The sequence below is a fragment of the Spermophilus citellus genome (assembly GCF_964194105.1).
Source record: "Spermophilus citellus genome assembly, chromosome: 1".
NCBI classification, from domain to species: Eukaryota; Metazoa; Chordata; class Mammalia; order Rodentia; family Sciuridae; genus Spermophilus; species Spermophilus citellus.
Genome location: NC_138182.1, coordinates 275,745,041 through 275,764,565, shown reverse-complemented (window position 1 = coordinate 275,764,565; position 19,525 = coordinate 275,745,041). Strand labels below are relative to the sequence as shown.

The 19,525-nt window shown below is 44.1% G+C and overlaps 1 protein-coding gene across 1 annotated transcript in view; it reads right to left on the bottom strand.

The window, feature by feature from the left end:
- The window catches only part of ANKH (ANKH inorganic pyrophosphate transport regulator), a 132,925-nt gene extending 113,622 nt beyond the window's left edge, over window positions 1-19,303 (bottom strand). The window contains exon 1 of the mRNA XM_081288506.1: window positions 18,759-19,303. Within this exon, the coding sequence (XP_081144632.1) occupies window positions 18,759-18,854 (96 nt within the window). The 5' untranslated portion in view covers window positions 18,855-19,303. The remainder of the gene's footprint in view (window positions 1-18,758) is intronic.
- Window positions 19,304-19,525: the final 222 nt, after the last annotated feature.

The window sequence follows — 19,525 nt, the reverse complement described above, 5'->3', positions numbered from 1 at the left end:
CTCAAATAGACAAAGTCCAATCAACAAACAAATCCCCCAAGCCCTCTAAATGGAGATGAAGGAATAAAAATGCTTTCATGCTTAGTTGCTGTCCAGCCCTGGAAAAAAACAAAAGCACATGGATAAATGTAATTTCTGCATTTTGGGAAGTCACAATGATGTCTACTGATTCTAAAGTGTGGAATCTGGAGTCCCTAAGAGGCTGCCTGCCCTCCAATCTTAGGGGAGCTTTATTTCCGAAGCCCCACTGCTGCTTTTAGAAAATAAATCCATGCTATGTTTTCTAAAGTCTTATTTCTGCATTAAAAAAAGAAAAAACCTGAACTTTATCCCATTTTAAAAATAATCGGGATTATTTCAAACAGTCTGTAAGTATTTTATACCATGCTCAGGGAAACCTCAAACAACAGAAAACCATCAAAATGTTGTCAAGGTTATGTAACCAATGATTTAATAACTTTAGAAAGGAAACATTGGTTTTAAAATAATCCCAAACAAGTAGGTATTACTGCTCTGGGTTGGGGGGAGGGGCGGGGTTTTGGTTTACAAAACAGTGCTATGTTGTAAAAACACACCATGCTGATTTCTGCCCTTTTCCCTCTGGGCTTGCACCTCTACCCAGTAGCTAAGGGATCGGCTCCAGGCTCCCTCTAGGGATCAGCTTTCTTCTTTACCAGACTTGTCCACAGGTAAGTCCCAGATAAGCTTTCTTTCATCATGCCATCTGGGCTTGGGGGAGGGAAAGTGTTCTGGTTCCATTTCTGAGCATCCTCTTTCCCTCTGTGGAACCGTAAGTGAGGCAACAAAGTCAGAATCCCTTCATCAGAGGGCTTTTCCCTGTGAAATGGGAACTATGTACAGATAGTCCAGAACCAGGGCTGTCTGCATTGCCTGCATAGAAACTACCACAGGTTACTCAGCTACGTGTTAGTGGGGGGTGGGGGGCTCTGTAAGAAGTATTTATTTGCTGGATATCAGATTACTGTGTCCTCAGTGTTATTCTATGTCCAGGTCCCATTGCTATGACGGATAATGGCACACTGAAATCTTCTAGGTTTGGCCACAGCCATCCTGATGACTTCAAGTACAAAGTGCAGCACAGAATGCTCCTAACCGGGAGACAGCGGTGACATGGTAACAACTCTTCTGATTGCTCCTCACATCTGGTCTATTCAGTCTGTGGAACCACAGTGGCACAGGACAATCCCTCTGCCCCCGGATAGAGATTGGTACCTGTCAGTCAAACAAGATTGCCACCCAGGAAGATCCTGGTCTCATAGTCACCTGGATGTGCATGCTCAGGAGAAGCTGGTTTTCCTTGTGGCCTCAAGGGCTGGGTGGCCCTGAGCCTTCTCTGTATCCCCATCCCCTTTATACTCTCCCCTCCCCATGATAGACCCCCAGGGCTAAGACCTTCTCCTAAACAAGGAGCCCTTTCATAAGCCTCAAATCCCTCTGACTTTATTCTTTCAGGTAAAATCAAATCACATAAAAATCATGTTTCTTTTCACCAGAAAACAATTTCTCAGCCAGGCATGGTGGTGCATACCCATGATCCCAGTGACTCAGGAGGCTGAGGCAAAAGGATCATAAGTTTGAGGCCAGACTCAGCAACTAATTTAAAAAGGTCTGGGATTATAGCTCAGTAGCATAGAGCTTACCTAGAATGTGTGAGGCCTTTCTACTACAGTAAAAAGAGGAAAAAAAAAAGAAAGGCAGAATAAAGAATTCTATTTCTCACCAAATACAAGAATAACTGTTTTTCACAGGGACTGGTCTCATTGGCACCTACATCAGGACCAGCTAGCAAATGTGCATACCAAGTCCAGCTACCATCAACTCCCCATCTGGTTGCAGATTCACACTGAGGGGCGCTCCTTGCTGGCTGGGTGGGAAGGAGACATCCAACTTGCACAGTAAGGTGCCGTCAGCTGCCTGGCCACGTACCCTGTGCTAGTGTGTGCCAAGGTGTGCAGCGAGGAAAGCATCTAATAAACCCAGGCTGCTGTCCCTCCATTTAGACAGAAGCCAGGGACCTCTGCAGGAGCCGTGGCAAAATCACACTCTACGCCTCGTTTTTCAGGCAATGCTTCACTCACGCCTTCATTCACTCAGCCCTTCTGATGTGCACACCGCGTGCCGAGTCCTACTGCAGAGGGAGGGGGAACAGGAGGGTAGGTGGGGTCCCCTGGCAGCTCTGTCCTTGGGCTCATGGGAAGATGGGGACAGAGCTGTCACATCCCGTGTAAGATGTGGGTACCATGGTCCTTCCCGGAAGGGTGGCACGGAGTGAATGCGATCTCTGCCTCCTCTGGAGCCAGCTGCTGGGTCAAGGAAGGGATTCAACACAGTGGCCACGGTGGGGGGAGGGGGGAACTGGTCAGAAACCAGTGAGGGCTTGGGAGGGAGAAAATCTTCCAAACACCTGATTTATGAAGAGGTGCTGAAAAGCAGGGAAACTGCCACGTCTGCCAGAAGGCAGGAAATCAAAGCCCCAGAGAGCTCACATCAGGTTTAGTACTCACCTGGGGATTCGATTTTCAGAAAACTCTACTCTGAGCACAGATAAGGGAAAGGGATTGTGCTCACGTTTGTTTAGGGGAGGGCAGGGGGCAGGACAGGCAAGACACAGCTCTGTGTCCGGAATGCTCAAGCAGACAGCGACGTATATGAGGACAGACCCCAGGAGAGCCAGGGCTGACCCCATAGGTGATCCTGAATCCTGCCGAGGCTGTGCAGGGACCAAAGGAGAGGGAGAGGAGGCTCAGGAGACCAGCACCCACAGAAAGAGAGGCTGGCTGTGGGCATGGGCCTGACTGCAGGCTATCAACTGCTCTTGGCTCTCCTTGTCAGTCTCTAGAACACCAAGACTGGATTCCAGACCCCTCCACAATGCTCAGAGAGGAGCTCTGTTAAGAAGCACCATGCAGCTGGGTGATGGCACATGCCTGTAATCCCAGCAGCTCGGGAGGCTGAGGCAGGAGGATCGTGAGTTCAAAGCCAGCCTCAGCAACAGCAAGTCACTGAACAACTCAGTGAGACCCTGTCTCTAAATAAAATACAAAACAGGGCTGGGGATGTGGCTCAGTGGTTGAGTGCCCCTGAGTTCAATCCCTGGTAGCCCACTCCCCCAATCCCCCCCCAAAAAAAAAGCAGCACCATGCAGAGTGGAAGGGAGAAGGTCCTCATCTTGAAGGAGGGAAATGAAGGTGGTCCGAGGCCAGTGGACTTTCCAGACACACCCTCTATAGACATCCTCTGGGGACAGCTTGCTTTCTTTCTGGGCAGGCCATTAGATTGTGAAATAACTATTACATTTAATGAGAATATACTCCACAAACTGTGAAGTGCTCTACAAATGTGAAGTATGTACCAGACAAGGAGGATAATGCTCATTTTGTGGCAACCTGAAATAAGAAATAAAATTAAAAGATTAAAAAAAAAAGATAAAAGAATGGGTTAAGTAATGGTTTTCCACACCCTCAGTTCAAAATCAGTTGTCATATATTGGAAATCATATGATTGATTCTCAAAAAAAAAAAAGTCTGGGCATAATATATATAACTAGATATTTCTTTTATAAAATGGATATGGTCCAATTATAAAAGAAGTTTTCACTTACCAAATTCCCATTTAAATACTGAATTTCCTAGTATATTTTGGTTCTCTCACATTAAATGTTTCTTTGCCCTATTCTGAAACACACACACACACACACACACACACACACACATATCTATCTACCTGTATATTTATCTATATCTCATTGAACAGAGATAATGGGTAAGCCTAAACTGATGGAGACAGGTAGGTGTTTTAAATTTTACTCTCAGTAGAAAGCACAGCAATAACACATACAGAACTAAAATGCCACTAAAGGGGTGACTAAGGAAAATTAAACACAATAAGGAACTGGTAAAGTCTTGGAAATTTGCCAGGCACATACGATGCAATTAGGCCACAATGAATTACAGGGCAAGAACATGAATTTTAAAGTCCAAGTAGCAACTGATAGAGAAAATCAGAGCAAGCACTTCTCTAAGAAATGCGAGTTTTTCCCAATACTAAGATTTCTTCAGCTGCCTCACATGTGGCTCTAGCAGCAGAAGACTCACTGCTCCAATGTTTTAGACTGCAGCATGTTACTGGCAATGACTGGTGACCCCTCAAAAAGAACATTCTTCCATGCAAATGGCAGGAGGCACATCCTCTTTCTTATCCCACTTCTCATCCAGCAGACCCAAGCTGTCCTGGGTGCAAGATTAGTAGGAAAGCAGAAGTCCCAGCGTATCCTACGGGGCACTCTACCTCCCCAGGAGAACTTTCTCAGTCCCGCGTATGAATTCTACTGCAGATCTGTTTCATTTCCACTCTCATTGCTTCCAAGTCTTTCCTAGGTATCCCTCCCACTCCTCTCTTAGTTCTAAGCTTTCAAGTGTTTGCAACCACAGCTAAGAGCCACGTTCATCTAGAAGATCTCTGGATTTTATTTATCTATGTATTTATTTATTGGTACTGGACACTGACCCCCGGGGTGCTCTACTACTGCGTTACATCCCCAGGCCTCTTTTTTTTTTTTTTTTTTTTTGAGACAGCATCTCGCTAAATTATCCAGGCTGGCCTTGAACTTGGGATCCTCCTGCCTCAGCCTCCTGAGGAGCTAGGATTACAGGTGTGCACCCCTGAGCCCAGCTTGATTTTAAAGTAATCCAATTTCTAAGGCCCTTGACACCAAACCACCTCTCACAAACTATATCACCACCTTACATGGTAATTAGAGCAACTGTTCTTAAAGACAAAAATATATATTTATCAATAATACCGTTTTCCCAATTACAACTATTCTAGCAGTATGTTTTCTACCACTACTCAGTGTAATGTATTTCAATAATGTTAGGGATTATACAACTATAGCAGAGTACTTTGGAAACCTAATCACAATGTATAACATTTTAATAGGAAAATGTATTCCAAATGAATTTTATGTCACTAATACTAAACTGTAGATAATACTAAAAGCAACAACAACAAAACCCTAAAACAAAACCCTAAAAGGAAATCCTCTAAGGTGAGTCCACTCCCTACTGTTTACACAGCAAACATTTAATATACAGAAAGACCAAGCAAACCAAGGAGATTGTAAATTTAATTCCAGATGGTGTCTCTCTGTTGTCACCAGGCACCTGGTCCAACTGTAGTATTATCCTTAGCAGAGTATGATGATGATGATGCAGATAAATTTGTTTTCTCCAGTGTCCTGGTATATCCCAATGCCAAATATTCACAGAGTTTTGAATTTTTCGTATCATTATTTCATTAAGGCATTGTTTGCGAACTGACAGTATTATAATAAGGTATTCTTATGTCTTAAAGGAATGAATGAAGATTCCCAGCATTTGCATTAAGGTAAGAAGAAGATCTAGAAAAGCTTGCATTTACATGAAATGTACTGAAGTTGTTTCAGGGAGAAAGAGAAATCCAGATATTGAGTATTCATTGTAATTGCCATTAACCACTCTTCCTAATTTGCAAGCAGTTTAAAACATTTCACTAAACCTATTAACAAATTAACAATGGCTGAAATAGGACTCTTCACTCTCACCCAGCATTTAAAACATTTGGTGTCGCCATCCTGTACCCCTTCCTCTCCCACGGATCCATGAGATTCCAGATTGCCTTTCCAGGCCACTGCCTTTCCCTGGTGGTTACCACATACCTCCTAATTGGTCTCCTTGCCCGAGTCTCACCTCCCTCTAACTCATTAACCACACAGAAACCAAAGTTACCTGCGACATGCAAATCGGAGGCACCGCAACCCACTGAGAACACTTTAGCATTCCACAGGGCTCAGGATCAAGTCCTCACTCTGCCCTGACTGGCCCTTCCCCATGCAGTGTCCTCTTCCCCAGCCCTCCTCACTTCCTGTGCCTCTCCTCCTCCTGGTCCTGCTCCAAGCACACAAAGCATCATTCATTCCTCAGCTGGGACGCTTCTGCTTTCCAGAACGGGGCCACACTAGTCCCTTCAGGCTTCAGCTTGAACACAACATGTCCCTAACCCTTAGGACAGGTAAGGACACCTCCAACAGGATTCCAGAGCAACCCGCTGTCCTGTCCCTCTTAGCCCCTATTGTATTTGCTGCTTATATGCCCTACAAGATAGACTTGATCGATGGCAATGGCTGCTCCTACCCTTTTCCCAAATAATTTTTTTTTTAAATTTTTGAGATAGTGTTTCAATATGTTGTCCAAACTGGCCTCAGATTCCTGGGCTCCAGTGATCAGCCTTATCATGAGCAGCCAGGACTACAGACATGCACCTCCACATCCAGCTCCCAAACTATCTTTAGTGATTAGTACTGTGCCTGGGACATTGTATAGTTGTCTAAGAAACTTCTGTTGAATGAATGAGTTCTTGAATGCACTCTTGCCTTCTGTGCTCCACATTTCCCATTCTTTAACAGTAGAAAAACCCCAAAATGTGCATCAAGTGCCTGGGAGACTGAGTTCCAACTTTCAGTTCACTAAACAGGCATCATATGTTGTTTCAAAACACCTTGGTTTTGAAAAAAATTGTTGATAAAATTGAGAAAGGTTTGGTCTTATTTGTGCATCTCGAAGAGATGAGGGGGGGTCCGTGGAATATGTGAGCAACCCACTGCCATTTTTGTATCAAAAGCAACTATAATAAAAAGAAAATTTAACATTTCAAAAAGCAAGCTACTTAAATCCTAGTAACTCAATTAAGGAAGAACTCTTTTGAAAAAATCTAGCCTTAAGTGTCTTTTCCTCAAAGTTGGCGGGGGCGGGGGGTGTGAGTGACAGACTGACATATAGGCTACAAAATTCAAGTGTTCTAAGCATCTATCATTTGCATGGTTCTGCTTGTCCTAACATGGCTAGCTCTAGGTTAACAAATCCCCTTAATGTGAATCACTGAATGAATTAAAAAAAAAAAAAATGGGCTAGTGCAGAGTGTGTAAAAATAACCAGGTAAACAGGTGTGACAGCAGCAGGCCATGCTTAGCGGCTTAGCAACACCGCCTTCATTCGCACAGCACTTTATATTTCGCAAAGCACTTCTGCATCCATTTGGTCTACACTCTAAAAAGTGGTTCGACCTTTCATCCCCACTATTTGACAGTTGGCAAAGGAGAAGCCCACAGAGGTCAAGTTCTTTGCTCAAGGTCACAGAGTCGGTGGGGGCAGGAACAGAGGTGGCATCCAGGAATCTGGGTTCTTTCTATACCCTGTGCTCTGATCAGCTTGCCCACTGCTACTGGAGCAGAGAAAAAGTCACAGAACACAGGTCACTTCTTCATTAGCAGGAACACTTTCCCCTCTCCCTCTTCTCATTCCCCTTTCTTCTAAGGTGGACTTTAAGGGGCAAGATCAGGGAAAATGGAAGCCAGGGTCAGCATGAAAGAAAAGAGAGAAAAAATTTATCTTCTTCCATTTCCTCTAAATACCACTAACTCCATTTCTCTAGAAAACTGTCAACACCAACATTCCCCTGGGAGATGCGGAGCGTAAGCCGTCTATCAAGCCAGGCTGGCTCCACATGCCACAGCTATCTATCCATTCCTCTCTAAGGAAGGGAAGGTGACCGTCCACAGAGGATGCCCCATATCCAGGGCAGGGCCTGGCTCACTGAAGCGTTGTACGTTTTGCTTTGTTTCCCACCTGTATGTTCACAAGGAAGCAACCAGGAACTCATGGGAAGAAGGCCCGCTTCTCTGCCTTGAAACCTGCAGATCTGACGTCTTCCCAGGTACAGGCAAGTAAAACTAACACAATCCCTGCCATCCTGCATTTGTGCCCCGGTCAAGCAGTACATGTTCATTACCAAACATGCCTACTGAAAAGAAGGAATGTGCAGGAAGAGTTCTAAGGTATTATGGTATGAAATAACCAATTGATCAGCATTTAAAAATGCTTTTAATAAAAGGATTTATATGAAGGAGTTCAACCTGATACGGCTTGGGAACTAAAATGCAGATTCTCCATGTAGAAGTCATGTGCCATCAAATAGATCCAGGGAGGGAACATTCACTGTGTGCCAGGGACAGGGACACATCCAACTTCAGTGTCTCCAAGGGATACCAGAGCAACAGGCAGTGTCGCTCAGCCTGTCTTGAAAAGGTACACACATGTGACCAGAACTTCTGGGTATGAATCCAAAGAAACAGACATGTGCAAAGAAGTCACTTAACGCCATGTACAAAAGAAACAAAACAGAAACCACCACCTGAACATCTAACCCCAGAGGCTGGTTAAATGAATGATGGGATGCCAGGTGACAGAATGCCACCCTCCCCCACCATCACATTTCAAATGAATATTTCAATCAAGGGAAATTGCCTATGATATAAAGTAGAAAAAGGTGACAATTCTGTTCTAATGTATCTATATGCAAAGAAAAGAGTTGAGAAAACTATGCACCAAATACAGGTCTCCAGGCAGTGGGCTTGCCCAAGATACTTATTTTCTTCTTCATAACCTATATTTTCCTTCTTCCTGTAATAAAAATATTCTAATTATTAATTAACTAGAATAAAATTAATAAATATAGTTTTTTTTTTCAAAGTGGACATCCTCTTCAACAGGAAGATAAAGGAAACACTGCAGGTTATCCCAGTAGCTTATGGTTGTTACTTTAAGATTTTTTTTTTCTATTTTTGAAAAAATACACATAAAATTTTATCATTTTAATAATTGTTAAGTGTATAGGTCAGTAGCATTGAATACATTCACATTTTTGTACAACAATCACCACCATCCCATCTCCAGAACTTTTATCATCTCAAATTTAAAAAATTCCCTATTCCCCTTTCTCTGGCCTCTGTAAGCACTATTCTGTCTTCCACCTCTCTGAATATAATCATTCTAGATATCTCACACAAGGAGAATCATACAACAGTTGTATATTGCATCTGGCTTAGTTCACTTAGCATATGTCTTCAAGGTTCTCCAATGTTGTAACACACATCACAATTTCATTCCTTTTTAAGCCTGAATAATAAATAGTCCATTTTATGTATATGCCATGATTTGTTTTAGGCTAGCTTTTTTAAAAAAAAAATAATTTTTAACCATGTCTGAACATGAAAATGGCCAGTAGTTCATAAAATCAAAGATGTTTATCACCAGGAGAATTAAAAATGTCAAATGGTGCAAATTAAGAGAAAAAGTTATTTCACACAGAAAGACAAACTCTCTGCCTAAATGCTATATTCACTATATAAATACATACTAAAAGCTATATTTTGGAATAGGGAGGAAAAACTGCTACACACCATAATAACAAGGAACGGCCCCGACCTCAGGTATCCAAGGATTTAATGTCTATGTGCCATTTTGTACAAGCAATGACAAAGGCTGACACAGAAATCAGAATAGAAGGGAGATGGTCAAAAAGACCTTAAAGGGGTGGGGTGAGGTGGCAAGAGCCTGTGATTCAAGCCACCTAGGAGGCTGAGGCAGGAGGCTGGCAAGTTTGAGGCCAGCCTGGGCAACTTAACAAGACCCTGTCTCAAAATAAAAAATAAAAAGGGCTGTGCATATACCTTGGTGGTAAAGTACCCATGGGTTCAATCCCCGGTACTGCAAAAGAAGAAGAGGAAGAAGAAAAAAAATAAACGACAGTCATGGGAAACCAGAAACCCTTCTGGGCTAATGGAAATGTTCTGTGTCCTGATGGAGTGTGGCTGTGCATGGCTGTGCATTTGCCACTTGTCAAAACTCACGGACTTATACACTTAAGAGCTACACATATCGCTGTATGTCATTTATACTTCACTACTTGTTTTAAAAAAGAGAGAAAACCAGTGCCCCTCCCAACCCCTCATATCAGAGTCAATAAGAATTTCAGGAAAACAAAGGATCCTGCAGTCCAGCTACTGATGCTCACTGCCACCAGTGGTGTCCGGCATGTGGTAGGTTCTCTAGTGGCCCTGGAAGTAGGCCCAGGCCCCCTTCCATTCACCGCTGAAGCTCTGGTTTCCTGGGAAGGTCTGGTAAACATGTAGTGGGCTAACTACCCACAATGCCGAGGCACCTGCCCACCCTGGGCAAACACTCCCATAGGTGTGAGCCCTGGGTGGCGAATGGCTCTGTGTGGGAGTAGAAATGAGGTGCGCCCTGTTGCAGGTCCGGCTCCAGGACAGGTGTCTTCCCAGGTGATGCAATGTTGCATCCCAAACTGCCCCACCCCAAAGAAACAACCAGGTCTCTGGAAGGCGTGAGGGAGCCTCTGGCATCTGAATGTGTGGTATGAAGTTGAAGAGGGCGATACCCAGGCTCCCTTGTCAGGTTGGCCAGCTATCTTCTGGGTTACCATGATACTGGACTTGGCTAGAATCATGAAGAGGTGAATGTACCTCTTTCCTATTAAGCATCATTATTTGTTACTCTCCTTTGCACAGTTTGTCTTTACAAAATGTCAAGTTTAGGCCACACATTGTGGGAGGCCTCACATCCTAGCTATGGTGAATTTTCTGCCAAACTAAGAGATTTAGAGTTTTGTTGTTGCTGTTATTGGTGTGTGTGTGTGTGTGTGTGTGTGTGTGTGTGTGTGTGAGATCTGCTATTTCAGATTCTCCAAATTAAAATGTATGACCCAGTGGCCAACGTCTTGCTGGGTTGTTTATTAAAGAGCACAAACTCCTTATCATCTTAAACACAGTCTTAGAAACAAAACAGCCACACCTAGGCCAAGTGGCAAATTAGAACATGACAGGGACTCAAATACTTCCCTTGACTTAATGTTATATATTATAAAACAGAGCAGGGACTTTGAGAAGCTTGCCGACGTGGATTCACTACCATTTTAGTTGAAGAAAACAAACTGGCGTGACCAACCCTCAGCATAAATGCCCGCACAGAACTACAGCACGGAGCTTCCAGACAAAGGTACTCTTCTTTGGGTCACTCACAAAATACGCGACCTTAGGAAACATTCTCGGAAACGGTAACCACAAAGCTCACTTCTGCCCTCCTCCTTCTAGTCTCATCTTGCTCCCTTGAAAAAGTCTCATTAACCTAGCAACAGCTTCTGTTTTCCAGTCATTTAATTCCAGTTAGATGTCTTGAGGTGTCTTGGCCTCATTTTTCCAGTCACCTGCCACTTCCTGTCCAGCATTCCCACTCCTTAACTCCCTCCACCCCCAGCCTCAGCCAAAGGTCCTCACTGCTGCTTGTCTCTGTGCAGGTGGGAGGGGCCAGGAGGTGACAAAGGGCTAGGGGAAGAGGTACTCAGGCACTGCCCAGCCTCCTGTGCTGCAGGATAAGGAGCTCCACACCACCTTGCCCTGAGGCTGGGGACAGATGTCATCCACATTGGGAAGAAGACTGCAGATTCTTTTAAAGTTGTTGAGGAACCTTTATTCTCTTATTTATATGAGGTACTGAGAATTGAACCCAGTGCCTCACACATGCTACGCAAGTGCTCTTACCACTGAGCTACAACCCCAGCCCCAAAGACTGCAGATTCTTACAAAAAAAGTGACCTCTGTGCAGAAAAGCAGTCTTTTCACAGTGCCAAGGATGTCATAATCACCAAAGCCCCGACAGACTAGTCCCACGAAAACACCCTTAAAAATCTAAAAATAGGCTGGGTGGGGTGGTGCACACCTGTTATCTCAGTTACTCTGGAGGCCAAGGTAGGAGGGTCGAAAGTTCAAGGCCAGCCTGGGCAATTTAGCAGGATCCTGTCTCAAAATAAGAAATTAAAAGGGCTAAGAATGAAGCTCAGTGGTGGAGTGTTCCTGGGCTCGATCCAATAAGATTGAGAACGTGCAAGCTAACTTAAAGCCAAAGGTACTCCCCAAGAGCTGGTTCTTTGTCTCTAAGGACCCCATGACATTTCCTGAACCAGATGTATAAGCTGTTTTTATCTACGGGAATAAATATCCTCGTTTACTCAAAAACAAAGAACCAAGTCATCTGCCTTCTCAGGATGGGCTTAGAAACAAGTTGGGCATAAAGAAGCAATCATATAAAGTTGTGGTGCAGACGCCTTCCAGTGGCCTGAGATAAAAGTCTCCGATGCTGTCTTGGTCACTTTAAGCTCATCTGTTCTCATAATGTCAGAAATGGTATTTGCTTGTTGTCCTGGAACCTGAATGAGTCCAAAGCCATGGAAATAGCAAAAGCAAGCAAACAAAAACAGAGCCTGTGTTTGTATGGCTTCATAGGAAGCTGTGGTGGAGTGACTTGTCACTCTCTTTATCTCAGCAGATCAGTGGTACCATTTTGATGAGCAGAGGGAAGAGGCGGGCTGCAGCCTGGACACCAGCCCACACTCAGCTGCAGGGGCTCAGCCCCCTCCCCCCGCCCCAGCACGTGCTGCTCTTGTTGCCAAACGTTCATCCTTGTCCAGAATGCCAATCTAATAATGCAGACATGGTTTTAAGAAAAAGGAAAAAGATGATTTATTGCTTTGCTAGCTAAGGAGAAACACTGGGAACTCCTGTCCCAACGGCCGTGATTCTGCCCATCCGCAAGAACAGGGGGTTTTTTAAAGAGGTGACTCAGAGAAAATGAAATTCGGGAGGAGAGATCAGGAAAGAGAAGATCAGGAAAAGATCAAGGAGGAGAAGGTTAGGGAAAAGATCAGGGACGAAAAGGTCAGGGAGAAGAAGGTTGGGGAAAATAGAAAAAAAAAAAAAAAAAAACGTTTCAAAGCCACAAGGGGATAGCCAGAGAGCCAAAGCAAGATGTCTAACTGGACAGTGTGTAACAAGGGTTCACTTGATGCTTTGGCTATATCCCTTGTGGCTTTAAAACATTTTTCCCCCTTGCTCTGGCTCTCTGACTGCAAAGCAAAGGTTTCATAAGTGTGGTTTTTGTTTGTTTTTGTTTTAATCTGGATCTAAGCAATCTGAGGGTAGGGGCTATCAAATATGGCAATGCTCCCTTCTCTTGTTCAAAAGATCATTCAGTGACATTAACTTCAGAATTTTTCATGAACAGAAGTAAAATTAGAGAAGGAAGACCTAGGAGTGGCTGCACACACACCTGTAATCCTTTTAAACCCAGAAACTTGGGAGGCTGGGGCAGGAGGATCTCGTTCAAGGCCAGTTTCAGCAACTTAGCAAGGCCCTCTGCAACTGAGCAAAACCTTGTCTGAAAAGTCAAAGGACTAGGGGATGTGGCTCAGTGGTACAGCAACCCTGGGTTTAATCTCTGGTATGCGCCCCCCCCCCCCTAAAAAATAGTGAAGGAAAACAAGTGTCACAAAGTAGTACAAGATTTTCCCAAAGGAGGTCTCCAAAGTTCTTTACTCTTAATTTTTCCTGGAATCTAAAAGAATTTTAGTTTTCTGGCCTAGAGCCTCTTCTGCATCTGAAGCAGAAAATTTAAAAGCAAGAACTTAATGCAGATTGGCTATTTTTGTTCTACTTTTGTTGTTATTATTGAAATGGTTAGGTGGGCACAACATGCAGCAAGAAGAGAAAACTGATAGTCAGCAACTGGTTAGTAGAAAAACGACAAAAGCAGATACAGGACCTCAAAATATTCTTTAAAAAATCCCCACCACATACTCAGTGGTCTCACAATGCCCACCGAAGAAATGGCCACACAGAGCTCAAGATTGACCAAAGTCAGTTCCTACAAGCTGGTGTCAAACTCTGCTATTTTGCATGTCAAATGTCAGGGGATATCCCTGACCACCCGGGCATTCACAGGCCTCCCAAAACATACATTGTTTTACACTAATTTACTAAGTTAGAGAAATATGCAATATAGGTTAGATGCTCAACATCACTAGTTCTCATATTTAAAACAAAGAAGAAAAGTCAATCATTTGCAGTAAAAAGAGTCAACTTCAGTAATCAAGAAAATTCACTCATGTGGCTAGCTCATATCCAGATAAAGCTGCCGAAAATAGGGTTTTCACAGGTGCTCAAAAATACCTGATTTATCTTTTTTTAAAAAGTATCCAACCCAAGTTACTCTAGTATGTTATGCCAGGAGTTTTAGTGATTTTTATTTATCCCAACTCACACAGGACACTCCAGGGTCTCCCTTCCTCCCACTCCAACATGACCTGGCTTATCATTCCAAATCAAACAAGGAAAGTGGGGTGCAGTGGCACATGCCTGTAGTCCCCACTCCCCAGGAGGCCCAGCACTTCAGCAACTTACAAGGCCCTATGCAACTGAGCAAAACTGTCTCAAAAGTAAAAGGAGTTTGAGGCCAACCTGGATATCCATTTCAAACCCCAAACAGCTGGGCTGGGGATGCAGCTAGTGGTAGAGTGCTTACCTAGTGGGCCTGAGGCCCTGGGACCAACCCCTGGCAGGGGGGGAGGGGAGTGTGTGTGGGGTCATGCACACCACGAAAGCGAAAAGAAATGGAAACCAAATGAGTGACCACTAATGTAAAGCTAGGCTTGTCACATCTAACAAGTGCCGCAGCACGGGAACAACATTGTACCACACGCTTCAAAACCTGCCTTTTAAGAATTTGACCTGTTGTTAGAAAGACATGTAGACCTTGTCTGCAGGTGTGATGGACACTCCTGGAAGGAAGCATTCTGACAAAGCAGTATTTAGGCTAGTCATCAAACCACCTCAACTGATCAACAATGAGTAAACCTACTAACCACAGGATTATACCTTTGTGTCTCTGGAAACAACCTACTTACCAAAGTCATCTAAAAAGCACTTTTAAAAGGAGATGAACATCCAAAGAGATTAGGGAAACACAGGGCGGGGTGGGTGGGTAGTGAAGGTCAAATGCACTGAGGAGGTCACAGTGTCCTTGATTAAATAGGAAGGTGTGACCTCATTTTCTATGTATGAATAAGAAGATGAAATAGGGACCAAAGCACCCCAGGCAAAAAAGTCCAAGGCAGGCAGAGAAAGCCCAGCACCCGAAAGGCACTTGGATGTCCTCTGAAACTTGACATTACCAAAGAACAAACAAGAAACAATAGGGCAACACCCAGCAAGAGGGATTGCAGCATGCTCAGGTAGTCAAAGATTCTGCTGCCTCTTAAAATCATACTTAAATATTTTCAAATGACTTGAGAAAACTGCTTGTTTTTTGATACCACATACAAACACACATGCTTCCACAATTTTGTTTTAAAAAAACAGGTGGGTGGAAAGACCCAAATTGTTAAAGGAGTTTTTTCTTCATAGAGTAATTAGAGGCATTCCCCCACTCCTTTTTAGAATTTTACCAACATTAAACAACAGGCATGTATTCCTTTTATAATGAGAAAAACAAAACAATTATTTTGAAATTTACTTCATTATTATAGAGTGGGCTGGGTGGAAGAAGAAAACAGAAGGAAGAGGTCTCCCCAAGGTTATTGAGAAAGAGCTTGAGATTTACATTTCTGTTTTTAAGCACCTTGGAAAGTGGGCCAAAAAAGGATGCTTTGATTACTATTAATTACTAAAGACAAGGTCTGCCTGGCAGGGTCCCTTCGGTGGCTTGGTGACCCTGGATGAAGAGCCCTTCCCAGTAAAGGCTGGAGCTACATATCACACTCACCCTCTTAATTCCCATACTTCATTTGTTTCTGGTGGGTTGTTTGTTTCTGGGTGTGTGTGGTTTCTTTACTCAGTAGATATTAAGAACGTGCTTTAATCTCTTTTTCTTGGACTTCTCTCCCTGCCTCCTCCTCTTTCTTTTCCCTCCTCCTTCTTTCTCTCTTTCCCATTTTTTAATGACATTCATAATTTGAGACCCTCTTACACTTGGAAGACTAACACTAGATTTCCTAAATTTAAAAATGGTGGGCTGAGGAACCACTTTAACACTCTTGTTATGCATCTCCAGTAACTGTAACAATCCATATGAAAAACTCTTCATTCACAGACAAACACCCTGGGTCTCAGAAGGATTATATTGGACCCTATCAAATTCTGTGACTCATTAGGAGTCATATGAATACCTGATATTACCAAGCGAGGCTGGAGAGTGGATTACGCCACACTCTGAAGGGTACTTTTCCCCTTAATTGAGAGCAATTGCAACTTTCTTTTCTTTTTCAAAGTCTTCACAGCAAAGGAGTCCTTAACATTTTAAGTGCTATTGAGTACCTTTCAAAAAAGTTCTAATTTATTCTACATAATCTGGTGGTCTTGGCATTAAAGGAAATCAAGGATTTTGTTTAAAGTTTAATTTTAAACAAACAATAGTCCTTTTAACATTGTGAAATCAAACAGACTTTGTGGGTCTTTAATGAGAAATGCATAGTTTAAAATATTTAAAATATGCTTAGTTTAAAATCCTTCCTCTTTCCTTAACAAACTTATCGATCTAATGAAAAATGTCAACTTCAAACAATTTTATCTTGAGGTTATCTATCACTTGTTCATTTTTTCCCCTTGACCAAGGGCTATGACAACCTTATTAAAATAAGGTATGGTTTGATTTAATTATTTGAATAATGAACTTCTCGGTTATAATTTTCTGTTCTTAGGAGCCTTCTTTCTGATTGTCCTACATCTGTTGAGTCTTCAAAGTTCAAAATATGACAAGATTAAATTTAGACCTAGGCTGAGAATCTGAAAAACTAGAACTTATTTCTAAGTTTCTAGGAATCCTGGGCAAATTTAATTGTGTAAACCCAACTAGAGGAAGCCGACAGTGGATGGATAAGGGCCAGGTGGGTGTGGACTGGAACTTCAGCTCTGCCATTTATAGCCTATGTGATCTTGGGCAAAAGAAATGACTTGCCATGTTTAAGCTTCTCATTCTTCCTTCAGACATAACATGTGCTGAAATATTATAAGCACATACTAGGTGTTCAATGAATGTAAGTGAATAATGCTTTAGATTTGCAATCTACAAAAGTGGAGACCAAAGGATAATTCTAGATGTAGTTATCATAAACTGTTTTACATAACCAGAAGATGCTGCAAACATCATTTTACTTTTAGTTTCTGCAATAATAGATATATTCTCATTCTTTCTTATGGTACTTATGTTTAGTATTAAAAAGCAGGTCTGGGCTGGGGTTGTAGCTCAGTGATCCTCAGCACTACATATAAATGAATGAATGAATGAATGAATGAAAGAAATAAAGGTCCATCAACAACATAGAATTCAAGTCCACCCTCAACCTCTCTATCAAAACCACACACACAAAAAAAGACAATATGTATTTCGAGAATAAATATTCCATAATATGCATTTCCTTTCTGATTGAGCTATGATAGAGAATCTACATTCATTATGATAATATATATGCATCATCTGATTTGCATTATCATACAAATAAATGATGTTGGTGGAGAACATCAGGAGGCACTGCATAGAATGCTACAAGGCCTCTTGGTAGCCCCCCCACACACACACTCTAAGAGCTCTGAGACTATGGGTGTGTAATTCCTTTATGTGGCCACATATGTGGAGTTTATTCAACTTTCAGTGGAATCTTGCACATAGCAGAATTTCTGTTCTAAAAGTTCTGTCCACATTTTTGAAGGAATCACAGACTGGTGTTATAATCGTTTAAAAAACAAAACAAAACTCGTCCAAGTCCAAGAAACATCAAAATTATTTGCTGTCCTTTTGTTCCTTGACAAGTCACAGGCATGAAAGAGGCATGCTTTACTTTTTAATTTTGCATTTCTTAATCACTCCAAAGCATGCAAAACAGTCGTTGCATTGATCTTCGCACTCCCCAGTCACCTCACAAACTCAGGGTTCGTATATTACTTATTAATCATCATTCACTACAGCAAAGCATAATACACCTGCCCACTGGGTGACTGGAAACCTACATGTGTCCATCTCTCTAAAACTACAATTAAAAAAAAAAAACTATACCAAATAAAAAAGCATTCTAGTCTAACTTCTTTGAAGCACAATAAAGAGGAGAAAAGAACCAATTAGCAAAAAGTAGCTGTATGTTAGGCTTCTGAAAATATGCAGGTCCCATCTCCAAATTCTCTTCCTGAGCCTTAGAATATAACTGCATCCCGCCAGAGGCCCTGTTTAAAAAAAAAAAAAAAAACAACAACGGTCCCCCAGGCAAAGCGCAGGGTACAGTACCCTGCCGCTTGAGAAAGCCTGCAGAGCTAGATATGCAATGACGCCACTTGGAGAAAGCATAAGAAACAAGGACAAGAGGCAACAACAAACAAAAATGTGTTCCTCCTTTTTAGTGGTCCAACGCGTGGGGGCGTGTGTTAAAACCCCCAAAGTACAGAGAAGATAGTCAGTGATCGACATAACAAGACTCGTTTGGGACACCCCTACTCCTTATCTAGGCTATAAAACAAAAATTTTAAAAATCAGAAGTACCTGGAAAATCAACTTGCACACGTTATAAGACAAAATCTCCCCACCATCCTCGTCCCCACCAACCGTGGATAAGTAAAACCCCAGTACTTAAGCTACTAGAAAGTACATTTGAGTTATGAACCCGAGGTTTACATAATCGCAAATTACATAATACTCCTCCTGTGCACTAAAAAACCCTTCTATAGGTGAAGTTCATACCCTCGGTCTTTGGTCTTTTACCATTTTTCCAGAGAGAGCTGGAAAAGTCCCCTGAATAACTGGGAAGAATCGAGGGAATAGGGTGCTGGAAAAGTCATCCTTGTCAAGCTGCAAACCCAACCAAATGTTCCAGGATAAAGGGTCTCGGAGCAGGTGATTCCCCTCTGGTCCATCCCCTGGCGCCTGGCATCTAAGGCCCAGGCAGAGCGAGCAGGCGCACGGTGCCGGGCACAGGGTGCGGGGCGCAGGGCGGCGCTGCCCGGGCGGGCAAGGGGCGCGTCCGGGGCTTACCTGCTCCCCGAAGTCGATGGCTATGTTGGTGATGCCCAGGGGCACCAGGAACCGGATCAGGGGCCAGTAGTGCGTGAGCGCCGGGAATTTCACCATAGTCCCCACCGTGGGCTGACCCCACACACATCTGCCGCCGCGAGGGGACTCTGCAGGGAGGTGAGGGGCGAGCGGGGGCGCAGGCGGACGGAGGCCGCGTTCGGCGGGGCCTCGGGGCTGCGGCGGCGGCTCCTCCTCACGGCTGCGGCGCCCTCTCCAAGCGCGGCTGCTCTAGCAGGAGATCCGCAAGCTCAAGTCCATCCCTGCTGCCCTCCCACACAACAAAGATCTGCCGGGAAAAAAAAGAGGAGGGACGGCGGCGGCGGCAGCAGAAGGTTCTGCTGACAGCGGCTCCATTATAAACGCTCTGGGGCCCGGAAATAAATAAATAACCGCGCGCACGAGGCGCCGCCGCTGCCGCCGCCGCCGCCGCGCGGAGGAAATCATGGGCGGGCGCGGAGGCGCGGACACCGCCGGCGACCCGGGCGGGGCTGGGGGGCACTGGGGAGGGGGCCGGGCCGGGCCGGGCGCGCCGGGGCCTCCTCCCCCGCCGCCTCCTGCGCTCGGCTCGGCCGCCGGGGGCGCTGCGCACGCAGAGGCCCCCGCAGCCGCGTCCCGGGCGCGCGGGGTGGGACTCGCCGCGGTGCCTCGGCCGACCCAGGGGCGGCGTTGCAGCCGGCCGGGAAGCGGGGCTGGGGCGCGGCGCGGAGGCCGGAGGGACGCGGCACGCG